Source organism: Cotesia glomerata, linkage group LG3 (genome assembly GCF_020080835.1).
Source record: "Cotesia glomerata isolate CgM1 linkage group LG3, MPM_Cglom_v2.3, whole genome shotgun sequence".
Lineage (NCBI taxonomy): Eukaryota > Metazoa > Arthropoda > Insecta > Hymenoptera > Braconidae > Cotesia > Cotesia glomerata.
The window spans coordinates 29,402,750-29,416,792 of NC_058160.1; the positions used below are offsets into that span (position 1 = coordinate 29,402,750).

Sequence of the window (14,043 nt, forward strand, 5' to 3'; positions counted from 1 at the left end):
TTCAAAAATCGGGAAGTTATTGGTTTTACCCCGTTTTACAAAAATCCAGTTTTCATCAGATCTCGACGTTTGAAGGTCACAGGAAGCTTCCCTGACTATTCCCGCGAGGGTGTCACTATGTCTGTATGTATGCATGTAAACCTCTCATAACTTTTGAATGGCTTGACCGATTCGATCGCGGTTGGCGCCATTCGAAAGGGCTTGTCCAAACTTATATTTTGGGTATAATTTGGACCGATTCAGACCGATAGATTTCGTGAAATCTAAAAAAAACTGAAAAAAAAAAAAATTTTTCAAAAGTGGTTTTTTTGGAATAACTTTCGAACGGCTTTATCGATCAACTTCAAAAACTAATCAGCTCTTGACCTTGAAAAACCACGTCGATCGCCGCTAATCCGGTCAAAATCGGTTGATTCATTCGAGAGATTTTGTGCAGGAAAGAAAACCCAAAAAAGTGTTTTTTCGGAATTACTCCGAAATTTCTAATTTGATCAATTTAAACTTAGAGATTTTTTAAAAGGCTTAAAAAACTGCGTCAAATGCCGCCAACCGCGTAAAAATTGGTTCATTCATTCAAAAGTTATTGCGGTTTGAAAACTCAAAAAATAGTGTTTTATCAAACTTTTATTAGACTTCTGAGCTCGAAGAGCTCAAAATCATAGAAATGTTATCTGTGGAATCCTGGTACTGCATTTTGGATAACGAATTTGTATTTCTCGGAAAAATTACAAACTACAAGAAATTTATCAGTTACAAGAGACTCTTTGTGTTCAATTCTTAGCTATTTTCACAAATAATCAATTATTTCATTTTTTTTTTAATTTTTACTAATTTTTTTTTTTTGAAATTATTCAGTATGTGAAAAATAAACGTAAAATCACATAAACTGTATTTTTGAGCTCGAAGAGCGCTCAAAAACGGCATAAGTGCAATTTTAAGCATCCAGGTATGGAATTAGCGGGGAGTTGCAGGGATGGCGTTCAGGGTCAACCGTTTTCCTAATTTTTTTTTATTACAGTAGAACCTCAATAAGTTAAAATTCAAGGGAAACGTAAAAAAATTTGAGTTATCGAGTTTTTTAATTATCGAGAGTTTAAGTTAGAGGTTATTAAAGTAAAATTTTTAACTTAACGAGGTTTACCAATTGGAAACTTGAGTGTGAAAAAGATACATATAATCCAATAGAAATGACATAGATTTTTATTTATTTATGTATTTCTTTAAGTAAATTCAATTCTTCAAGAAAAAGTCAGCAATTCATGAATGAAATTCGTGAACAAACATTGTTCTAAGTCGGTTACACTGAAGTCCAACACCTAACCCTTGTTTTTTCAACAACTCTCCTTCCTTTTTTATAATAAGTGACAACGTACTCTCGTGGATTCCAAATTGAGCAGCAAAATCTTTCTTTTTTGAACCACTTTTCACAGCTTCAACCGCTCTCAACTTATCAGCATATGTCAAAGTATTCAATTTACGTTTCATTTTATATTTTTTGAACTCGATTATTAATATTTCTTGCGTACAACTATACGTTGAGCGATTTAGTGAAAGACTAAAGTGAAAATCAATTAAGCTTTTGGCAAAACCTTTTGTTTGCATACATACGTAATACGATGACTCAATGACATTACTTTAAGTTTTGGAAGTCACCAAAATATTATTTTATGTTATCGAGGGCAATGCTCAAAATAATTGTTTGAGTTATCGAGGTTTTGTACTTTAAGTAATAGAGGTTTCAAGCTGTGAAGGGAAGGGAATCAACAAAATTTTTAAGTTACAGAGGTTTTGAACTTATCGAGGTTCTACTGTATTGTTAAAAATAGATAGAAGAAAAATTAGATCATTTTTTTTTTGAATTTTCCTAATTTTATAAAATTAATAAAATCTAAAATTGTTTTTATTTAAATAAAATATTTAAAAATAAAAATTAGACAGAATTTTCCTACTTTTATAAAATTAATAAAATCTACAATTTTTTTTTTTTTAGAATATTTAAAAATAAAAATTAAAGGCACTAAAATGTTTTTATAAAATATTCAAGTACTAAATAAACCTCGATTAATTCGATGTAATTATCTCTAAAGGTATAAATTCACCCTTTGGCTATTGGAAACTAGAGTGATCACTTTCGCACTAAGTTAATTAGCGGATATTAATAGCGCATAAATTGAAACATGTAAATTCAAAATCCGTGAATTATGCAGAGTCTGGAGTGGATTTAGTCTAGTAGATATATATTCAATATTGAATATATTTGTATAATAAGTAGTACAAATGTATAGGCTTTACATCAGAATGCATGTTTACGAATCTGTTATTAATCGATGACTAATTTAATTATTAAATAACAAATTTTCTTTATCTGAATAAACTATTAAATTAAATTACAGAATGTATTTGCTCGAGTTAACATTGTTTGAATCAATGAAGCTGCCAACTTTCGAGCAGTGTCGCAATCGATTTTAGAGTTATATGAACAAGTTATGCTTTTGATTCAAAGCTCGGTCGGATCTGGTAAGTATAGAACTAACTGTGAGTCAACTTTGAAACTTTTGCAGCCACAGTTTTCGTCTAAGTTCAGTTTTAGAATTAAAATTGAAAATTAAATAAAATTCCAATGAACTGATCGGATGATTTTTTCGACTAAATTTCTCTTTGGTATTGGATAAATATCAAGAGAGCGTTTTTTCCGATCGAGTAAATTTTATAGTGAATAAATTTTAAACGGAGAGAAAACTTTTTCCACTTTATTTAAAATTAAAATTCCCTGAAATTATTGAAACGAAATTATTGATTTAATCTTGTGTAATAAAAATAAGTGGAATTTTTACAATATTTTTTTTTTTCAACTTAAAAATTCAAGTGATGTCTGGCAGTTAAGCTGCGGCATTGTGCTTACATTTTTTCAATCCCGCACATGGAATTGAAATTAAATATTAAAGAAGATTGAATATTTCTTTTTCACTTTTTTTTTTCATAAAATGTTCCTTCAGATTTTTATGGATTTCGTTATTTAAATTATACTGTTTTAAAATGCTAATCTGAAATTTTTTTTTAATAACAAAATGTAAATATCTAAAGCAAAACGCCAAATGATTTGATACCTTGATTTTATTGTATTATTTTAAAGCAATTTGACCGCTAACTAGTGACTTAAATCCGCGATAATTGCCGTGCAAATATTCTTAAATTAAGAAATATTTACTTTTGTTATTATAGCGTCTAGTTCCTACGAAAAACAGACCAAAGTATTACAATCTTAATATTAGCCTCCAAAAATAAAATATTTAATTTAAAAAAAATAGTATAATTCTCAGAAACTTGGACGGGAAAAAAACATTCAGTGCTAGATTTTTTAAATATTGCAACGTTTCGTTGTATTTCACAACTTCATCAGGCAAACTGTACAAATGGAAACAAATTATTATTAAACAATATGATCAGATTAACAAAAATAAATTAAAAATCTTACATTTAAGGTTAACACTGTTGTGTATCAAAATTATCCCCGAAAGATTTCATCGTTTTACAATATATAAATAAAATCAGACGAATGCCAATCAATTATATTCAGAAATTTAATAAATATCTATTTCACTAAAATCCTCTAGTTAAATTTTTTAGTTATAAAATTACAATAATTGTTGGAGTATAACAACGATACACACAGCATCGGAGATGCGTAAAGAGTTATCTAAAATCTAGTAACTCGGTCAGTTTTATGACTCTTTTGTACCACAGTTAGTGTCTTTCTGACATTTGTGATGACCACTTGTGCGGATCATTGTTAGCTTACATACTTGTAATTTTTATCTTCTTTCAGTTATTTTTAAACAAAACATTCGTGCCATTCTTTGACTTAAAATATATTCGTATAAATTAAACTAAATCATATTTATATTATTGAATCTCTCCTTCCAAATATCCTGATTGTAACAATAATTACAAGATAGACAGCAACAGACTTGTTTAAGAGCGGTTGATAGTTAATTTTCAAACAGTATTGTTCATGTATAAGATATAATTTCGAAAAAAAAAAGCTTCGCTCTTCGATAGATAATTAAATTATCTATCGAAGAGCAAAGCGCTTTTTTTGAAAATTTTCATTTATTTATGGACAAAATGGTTTTTAAGATTTCAAAAGTATGACAAAGATACTTCCGTTTGACCAAAAGAGAGCGAGAGAGAAAAAAAAGTAAACCCTCCTTTATAATAATTTGTTTCCATTTGTACAGTTTGCCTGATGAAGTTGTGATATAGTCAAATAATGAATTGAAAATATCGCTCGTAAGTAGTGTCCATCTATTGGTATTGATTGTCCAGCTACTGGAGATTTTGTCCATCTACTGGGGTTTTGGACTTTTTCTTACATTTTTCTTTTTTATTAATTACTACAACGTTTTACTTATTTTTTCCTGGTTAATTATATATTTTTGCATAAATATAAGTAATTTTATCACAACTTACCTGTATATTACTATATTGTTTTTTTAATAGAACACGAGAGTTTGCTTAATCGTCCTCCATCTATTGGGGTATTTACCCTACAACGAAATGTTACAACATTTAAAAATCTAGCACTAAATGTTTTCTGCCCGTCCAAGTTCCTGAGAATTATACTATTATATTTAACATATCATGGATGATAATATGAATCATAATTTAGTTAAAAAATTCTCTTGAATTTGAATCAAGAATTTTTCTCTGAAATAAAATAAATTTTTTTCATGAATGTATCACAGAAAAAAAGAAATATTTGATCGAAATAAGATTTATTTGAGCCAAATATATAAGATAGTTGGATATGGCCAAATAAATATTTATTTCTGGTAAATATATAATATATTTAAGCGATTTAGTTGCGTCAGATAAATAGTTTATTCATGGTAAAGATATGGTTTATTTGTGGTAAATAAATCATAGTTGACGACAATAATGAACTTTTAAAATTTATTGTAACATTAAAGTTAGCTGTCACTTGACCAATTTTTAATTTTATTTAACAAATAAATTAATTCTAAAAAATTATTTTTTAAAAATCGCATTTTTAATTTTTTAAAATTTCTACATGTCAATTTTTTTTCTCTTATTTTTTTGCCATAATTAATTTGTTAACAAAAGTTCTACAAATTATTAAATATCTGCTAAATTATTTTTATCAATTTTCAGAAATTATAATGGCTTTAAAATGAAAAAAAAATTATTTTTTATTCTTTTAGTTGAATAATGAAATATTTTCCGTGTCTTCTATTGAATGAAAGTGTTAATTGTAGGCTAAGGATAATTTAGATTTGTTTTCGTAAAATATAATATTTTAAGCACCTTACCATATAGGTTAAGTATGACTTTTTTTAAACCCCAATTAATGAATAGTTATTAACTAATATTATTTATGCAAATAAACTATTTTTTGAAACGTCGCTGTAGCTAAAGTTGCAATCAAAACATTCAAGTTTTGTTTTCAACGTTCAAGTAACGTCATGAGAGCAGTAGTTGAGAGTTTTAATGCCAAAGATCTCGTTGTTTTGGACAAACTCAGCATCTTTACCACAAATAAATGATATATTTCTGACAAATAATAAAATAATTCGAGTCAACTGTTATATTTACTTGTACCAAATATATATGGTTGTCATTGTCATAAAAAAAATATTTAAAAAAACGACTCAAATAAATTGATTTATTTGAGACAAATAATTCTTTTTTTCTGTGTAAGCCTTCTTAACTCAATACTATAAAAGCCGTAAAAAAAGTGTTAGTAAAGACACAAAATGACTGGAGAGACGTTGACACCAGGAACCAAAAACTGACAGATGACCAGGAGGAGCCTCACTGACAAGTGAATTCGCTTGTGGGGATCCAGGATCCAGGTCCAGGTAGAAACACATGATGCTAATAATCAACTAGATATCTACTCACTGTAAAAAGACCTCAGAATCGCTTCGGGGCAAGACCAACCTCGGAAGTACGTGAGCCTTGGCCCTTCTGCTCTTCAAGCTCTGGACGGTGTACTGGTGGAAGAACTCCCCAGCAGGAAGCGGCGAGTGAGGACTGAGGATGTGGATTCTCCTATCGCTTCCTCCAGGACTCGTCAGAGAAAAGACTCCCGGGGGACCTCCTGCCCCTTCAACGTCATCGTGAGGCAAACTGAGGTGAAGCCTGGGCGTCTTTCTCTCCAGGGCGGTGCTTGCGTACAACCCACGTCTTACTTCGGCATTGAGACTCTCCTCGCGTCTCATCAGATTCTCGCTGCTCCGTGACTCGACTGCCGAAGCTACAGCTCTCCTCTTTCCGACCCCCGTGATAGAGGACGAGGAAGACGTCGAGGAGCAGCTGATGAAGCTCCGGTAGTGATGATGGCTCGTTTTCTGCTGCTGGCTGCTCGAGCTCGTCGTCACGTGGGTCAGAGACTCCAGGGACCGAGAGTCCTCGTAGCGCTCGTCCGCGCTCAGGAAGTTCCGAGAGTTCCTCAAGCTCTCCATAGATCTCGCGTTCATCGACTGGTGGGCGCCATTTATGCCCAAAAGCAAGTTTCCGGGGAGACATTTCGTCTCTGGCTCGTAATCTTCCTGGCTGGAGCTGGACTGGGGGCTGCTTTTTGACACCAGGAAGATTTTGGACATCCGGGTGGTGACTTTTGAACCCTCAATGCTGTTTTCGCGGCTAGAGGGTGATGTTATGCTAATTCTTGCGACGTCATCTTCTCGCTCTTCTGAAATACTGCTGCTAGACAGTTTTGCCTTTGTCAGCTGTTGCTTTCCATTTTTGGGGGGCTTTTCATCTTCCATTGTGCAAGCAGCTTTTGAAATTCAGCTATCAGCACATTTTTTTATTCGGCTGGAAGAATTGGTTAGTTTTTGATTTTTATTTTTATTTTTAAAGGAGATTTTGAAGAATTACTGGTCAGGTTTTTGAGATTTTGATTAGTTGAAATTGAAGATAAGGACTCTTAAAATTTTTTAGAACACATTGTAAAAAATATTATGTTAAATACACTGATAGGATTTATTTATAGTTAAAAATATTTGTTAATATTTAAAAAATCATTTAATAAAGACCACTTTTTAGTCCTTAATAAATATTTCTTAGTATTTAAAAAGATTTATTAATATTTAATAAATGAATATCAGATTTATTAAATACAAACAAATCATTTTAAATACTAAGAAATATTTATTTAATACTTAAAAGTCGTCTCTAATAAATGATTTGTTAACTACTAACAAATGTTTTTTTAATACAGATAAATTCTTCTATCGGTGTACGGTCCACACAAAATTAATGTTAAAATTCAACACAAAGTTTGTGTTATTTTAACCTTTATGTTAGTAATCGGGCACCCTCATAAAAAAAAATATATATATATATGTCGAAATATATTTATTTATTTATTTAAACAAAGGCCCAACAGCAAGACCCATTGACAGGGCCACTAAGTACATTCTTATTGGCAACAGACAAAATATAATATACATAATTAATAAAACGCTTACTTTGGATAGTGTAATTGCTCAAAGTCATGCAGTTATAAAGAATATTTATACAGTAATTAGTAACTACTAATTATTAATTAAAAATCTATAAAAAATATGTATAGTAATTATATTTTTAATAACTAACTTTTGGGCAATTTTCATATATATTTTAAATATGTTTTATATATGAATCGTTTATTTGAGAAACCCCGTAAGTCATATGGAATTTCCACACTGATAGAAGGATTTATTTGTATTAAAAAAATATTTGTTAATAGTTAACAAATCATTTATTAGAGACCATTTTTTAGTATCAAACAAATATTTCTTAGTATTTAAAATGATTTGTTTGTATTTAATAAATCAGATATTCATTTATTAAATCTTTTTAAATACTAAGAAATATTTGTTAAGGACTAAAAAGTGGTCTCTAATAAATGATTTGTTAAATATTAACAAATATTTTTAACTATAAACAAATCCTTCTATCAGTGCATATAACTTGTGGGGTTTCTCAAATAAATGATTCATATATTCAAGTACTGATAGAAGGATTTCTTAGTATTTAAAAAGATTTCTTTGTATTTAAGAAATCATTTCTTAGTATTTAAAAAATATTTCTTAAATACAAAAAAATATTTATTAAATATTAAGAAATGTAACTACTAAGAAATATTTCTTAAATACAAAGAAATATTTCTTAAATACTAAGAAATATTTTTTAAATGCTAAGAAATGATGTTTAAGAAATGATTTCTTAAATACAAAGAAATCTTCTTAAATGCTAAGAAATCCTTCTATCAGTGAGATATATCTTAAATTAAATAAAAAATCCATAACTAAAAATATAAAAAACATATATTTTGAATATTCGACGGTCTAATTAGCAATTTGTCTAGCTTCTTATTTTTTAGAGGATGATTTTTTAACATTTTGATGTAATAATAATCCAATTATAAATTATTTGAATGATTCAAACCTAAATATTATATCTCTATTAGATATTAATGATATTAAATGGTTTTTTAAAGTGATAATAAATTTTTAACTAATTATTTTTTTTCGTACAAATAGAAGATTTTCTAAAATGGAGTTAGACAATTTGCTCATTAGAACGTAGATATATCTAAAATATATATGAAAATTGGCCAAAAGTTAGTTATTAAAAATATATTTACTATACATATAATTTATATATTTAAAATATATTTTTCATGTATTTCGACATATATTTTTTTTTCATGGAGGCACCGCGGTGTATTTATATAAATAACTTAAAAAAAATTCAATATTTTATCTTAAGCTCTCGAATCGTTATTTTTTAACTCAAAAGAAAGTTAGTTGTGAGTGCATTTAATTAATTAATTTTTTTTTAAAAGCTTAAGATGTAAAATTCATAACTAACATAAGAGTTAACACAAAGATTGTGTTGATTTTACAAAATATTTTTTAGATAATTTTTTAGACATTCGACAGAAACCAGTAATTATTCATAGAGTATACCCAAGCATCTGGATTATTCAAGGAAAACCCACCAAAGAGAGCTAGCTCCCAAAGAGTAATGACTTAATAATAATAATAATAATAATAATAATAATAAAAATATATAAGCTCAAAGGCTTATTTATAAGCCCGTTTGTACTCTCGAGTAATAAATAGACCAAGCGATGCACTCGGAATATTTTTAATATTTATAAAATAATTTATTCCGTGGATTTCCTGTTTCTTTTTTGCGTCACAAAGGCTTAACTCGTTTTCGTAGACGATGAAGTGAAATAAAAAAATAAAATATAAGATTGGGTGTAAAAATAATCTAAAGATAAGCAAGAATGAGGAATGTAAGATTTTAACGACGGCTTTGTAAGAATAAAATCGAATATAGTGTGAGCCTACATGCGAATCCAAGTTTAGAACTGTCACTGAGATGTTGATAATGGCCTCGTGCCACGAGACACGACAATTTATTTGTATATTTATATTTATACATAGGTATGTATTATATTTGAGAGCCATTTATCTTATCTATAGCTTGTTGTTGATTGTTGCTTGATATCTCTTTGATTGCCTAGTGCTCAACAATTATAAATGATCACCAATTATATTCTATTTTTACATTTAAGTAAACAATTGTATCAATGGAAAAATTTATAATGAGTTTTATCTAAATATGCGACGCATTAATATCATCTTTGACTTGATAATTTATCTCTATTCATCCGTAGGATCCATTATTGTTGATAAATTTCGTTAACGTTTGAGGTAAGCTCATTATCAGTGCCTAACAATATTAGAGGCTTAATTTATTTGTTGTATTATATTTAATATTAATAACCTCAGCCACTAAGTACATTGTATCGTGTATTTTATATCGTATCGCAGGATCGATATTAATTACTTTATTTAAGCATTTATGTTAACGAAAGCAGTCGTCATGTAGGTCGTAACGCTCAAATAGGGAATAGGGGCGGTTTGACAAAGGTCAGCTTTAAGAGCGACTTTTCATGTTTGCTAAATTGCCGCGGAATTAAACGTAAAAACGCGAGTGAAGGTCGTTTCTCGAGTGTAAGGCTTCATTTAGAAAACTATTAAAATCGTATTGGCTCTTTCGGATTTATATACAGTACAATTATCGGAAAACTGGGTTTACGGTTAGTGCAAAAAATGGATCTCTTTACGAGGTTCTGTGTTCGAGAAAATTGGTAATTCTTGTGGAAATAATTCATACTGTGACTTTTTACCGAAAAAAAATTATAATCAGATTTTAAATTGAAAGTGGCTGACGGTAAAATGTTGCAATGCTTAATTAACAATTATTTCAAAGAGAAATTTCAATTGTATTAAATTTAATTACTAAATTTTAACGTTTTTTTTTTAAATATGAATAAATAAGACATAAAAAAATTTATGTTAAAAATATCAATTGCTTTTTTTTTATGTCCTCAAAAAAATGCTCGAATTTCGGGCTTCTGCACAGAAGAAAAATTAATTTGAATCAAGTAAATAATTTTGAAGAATTTAATCTTGATTTGAGTAGAAAAATTGTTAAACTAAGAAATTTTCCTTATTTTAAGTAAATTTTATTTAATTTAATAATTTTTCGTCTTGATTTAAGACAATAAAACTTGTCAAAATTATTTTCTTGGTTCAAGAATTTTTCTTTTGATTAAAATTAATTTTTTTCTGTGTAAATATCCCGGAGAAAACATTTTTTACGCATAATTTGCTGAAATTTTAATATTTTTTTATGTACTCTTAAAATATAAATAAATAAGCCATAAAAAATGTATGGTAAAAATATAAATTGTTTTAAAAAAAAAAATTTGAACCAAGTAAATAATTTTAAAGGATTTAATTTTCTAGATTTGCATAAAAAAATTCTTAAACTAATAAATTTACTTGGTTCCAAAAATTTTCCTCTTGATTTAAGACAATAAAACTCTTCAAAATTATTTTCTTGGCTCAAGAATTTTTCTCTTGATTAAAGTTAATTTTTTATTCTGTGTAAATAATCCAGAGAAAAAATTAATTTTGTTCTCTTAATGAAATAGACAATAATAACAATAATGAGAATTGTCTATTCTCCAGTGAGGTTAGATTTGGAAGTACTCGAGGGCGAGACAAAAGACATAACATATAACAGGTGAAGGAGTCCTGAATGAGATTAACCTTGTTTGCGAGGGAGCAAGACGGATGGCCGCGGCATTTCCGTTGCGGCTCTATATACCATTCTTGTGCCATGAAACTTTAATTTAAACTCAATGAACGAGGAACGTATTGAAGCTGTCCTTTGAGACACCAGAGAATTGAAACTTTCGCTATACTCTAACTCTAGTTACAAAGTTATTTTAAAACTGTAACTATTTTTTACCACTCACTGTTTTATTATTTAAAAAGTAAATTCCTTTGTTAAGTCGAATGTTTGTTTATTTTATTTAATCCTCTCGGGTCTGTCCCTCAAAGCTGAAATGTAGTATAAATATAAAAATAAAAATAGATATGAAAATATTTTTTTGCTAAAAAAATTTTAGACCGCTACAAAGTTTGCTCGTAAAAGGGTGGATTATTTGGACTCGATCCTTTAAAATTTATAATTGAAGTAACTCGATGTATAAACTTGCTTTAAAAGCTAAAAGGGTAGTCTGGTAATTAAATAAATCATAAAAGATTGTAAATTTTAATAAAAGTTCTATTGTAGACATTTTCAATCCAGAATCTCATTCAATTTATATTTACGTCTTGGCTTTCATTATTTCATTTATCTCAGCCTGTTTCTATTATTACATTTTTATTCGTAGAAAAAATGAAAAAAATTCATTCAGTATTGTATCAATTGTTCGTTTATAAAAAATGTTCCAAATAATTTTTCTAGAATATGAAATTGTCATGCACAGTAAAAAAATTATGACACTGAAGTTAGCAGACGTCTAAAAATTTTTGTTTTTTATAGTTTTTTAAGTTTTTTACATGTGAAATTTTTTTAAAAATTTTTTAATGAAAATTTTTTCAATAAAAAATTTATAAAAATTTTAAAAAGCCGGCTAACTTCATTTTCATAAAAAATTTGCGTCATTGCGTCAACAAATTTTGTATTAAAAATTTTTATGTTAAATATTTAACACTTTTTTGTATTAATTTAACAGAATAAGTGTTAAATTTACACATAATATTGTTAAAAATTTTTTGTGTTAATTTAACAGAATAAGTGTTAAATTTACATATAATAGTGTTAAATATTTAATACTAAATTTTTTGACGCAAAATTTTTTAATGTGTATCAGCTATACAGTTTTGGCAAAATTTACCTAAAATTTTTAATTCTCTTGGTTTAAAATCTTTTAAAATGAAAGTATTCTATTTTCTTATAAATCTCGAATAACAATAAAATAATAAGCTGGCTAAAATGATTAATTTGTAATACTTAAAAACATGTATTTTTTAATATTATGTAAATTTTATATTCTAAGCTATCATGTAAATTCTATATTATTAATATGTATGTATTAGTTGTACTTATGTGAAGTATAATTTTATATATCGACGGTCTAATTAGCAATTTGTCTAACTCCTTATTATTTTAGAGGGTAATTTTTTTAAATTTTGATAGAACAATACTCCAATTATAAATTATTTAGATGATCCAAACCAAAATATTATACCTCTATTAGATATTAATGATATTAAATGGTTTTTTAGAGTATTAAATTTTGAATCAATTGTTTTTTCGTACAAACAGAAAAATCATTCTCTAAAATAGAGTTAGACAATTTGTTAATTAGAACGTCGATACACTGATAGAAGGATTTGTTTATAGTTAAAAAGATTTGTTAATATTTAACAAATCATTTATTAGAAGCCACTTGTTAGTCCTTAACAAATATTTCTTATTATTTAAAAAGATTTATTAATATTCAATAAATGAATATCAGATTTATTAAATACAAACAAATCATTTTAAATACTAAGAAATATTTATTTAATACTAAAAAGTGGTCTCTAATAAATGATTTGTTAACTATTAACAAATCTTATTTAATACAAATAAATCCTTCTATCAGTGTATATCATTTTTGCCATTCGGCTTCACGCCTTGGCATTTAAACCTATTTATTAATAAATAAATAAATAATTAATTGAAGGAAAAGGGGTGATCGATTTTTGTGTATTTTGAAGTTTCTTACAGTAAATTTCCCAAATTATAACCATAATTTAAAGACAAATTTCCTTTGAGATAAAGGTGAAGATAGAGATGTTAATTAAACGATTTTTTATTGCGCAACTTTCATTCATTAGAGACTCATTTAGCTCCTTTCTTATCTCTATAAGTCCAATTTGTCGTTGTAGTTCTATTGGGTTAAGCTGAAAAAGGTTCACTGGATTTAGATTGAGATTAAGTGAAGCTCTATCTTTCAAGACTTTACGAACTTTTTCTAAGTAAACACCAAAATATCTGGGTTAGTTTCTAATTGAAGATCTTTTAAAATTCTGAACATTAATTTAACTTTTAACTTTTGTAATTTCATCAAAAAAGAGTCATTTTATTTTTGCCAAAAATTTCACTTATAGATCAAAGTGCAATATTGAATTTCTGACTCGAGTCAACAAACTTGAGTTTATATTAATTCAAAAGCAGTATCTAAATGTCGCTCTTCTAAAGTTACGCAAAGTTACTCTCAGAGGATAAATATAATTTTTCTGGTTGAACAAGTTCGAAACTTTTGTGAAAATTCAACTAAACTGAAATATTCCTACTGGTGTAATTTTATTAAAAAGAAACTCCAGTTATCATTTTACCTTTTGGAAAATAAAAAAGAAAAGCAAGTTAACGAGAAAAAAAGTAATTAAATTAATGAAATTGATGAATTTTCGCATTCGCTTTTGAACATTGGACTGTTTGTAGGTGTGTATATTATATTGGTAAGTTGTTGTTGTTACTGACAGTTTTCCATCATAAAATCTGCCCTGAAGCGACGTCGTTCGTTTAGTTATTTTCCCGTGACGGCAATCTCGTGCTCCACGGTGCTCAAAGTTGAATTCATTAATTAGTATACATGATGAAGATCCGTGT

The 14,043-nt window shown here is 27.9% G+C and overlaps 1 protein-coding gene across 9 annotated transcripts in view; it reads right to left on the minus strand.

The window, feature by feature from the left end:
- Positions 1-14,043, minus strand: part of LOC123261494 (cAMP-specific 3',5'-cyclic phosphodiesterase) — a 131,419-nt gene that overhangs the window by 34,518 nt on the left and 82,858 nt on the right. For 4 of the 9 annotated variants that reach the window (XM_044723097.1, XM_044723100.1, XM_044723096.1 and 1 more), the window contains exon 2: positions 5,923-6,840. The exons of 4 other annotated variants lie outside the window; for them this stretch is intronic. In XM_044723097.1, coding sequence (XP_044579032.1) covers positions 5,923-6,791 — 869 coding nt within the window. In that variant the 5' untranslated portion in view covers positions 6,792-6,840. The remainder of the gene's footprint in view (positions 1-5,922; positions 6,841-14,043) is intronic. One more of the 9 variants, XM_044723099.1, reaches the window with a different exon arrangement.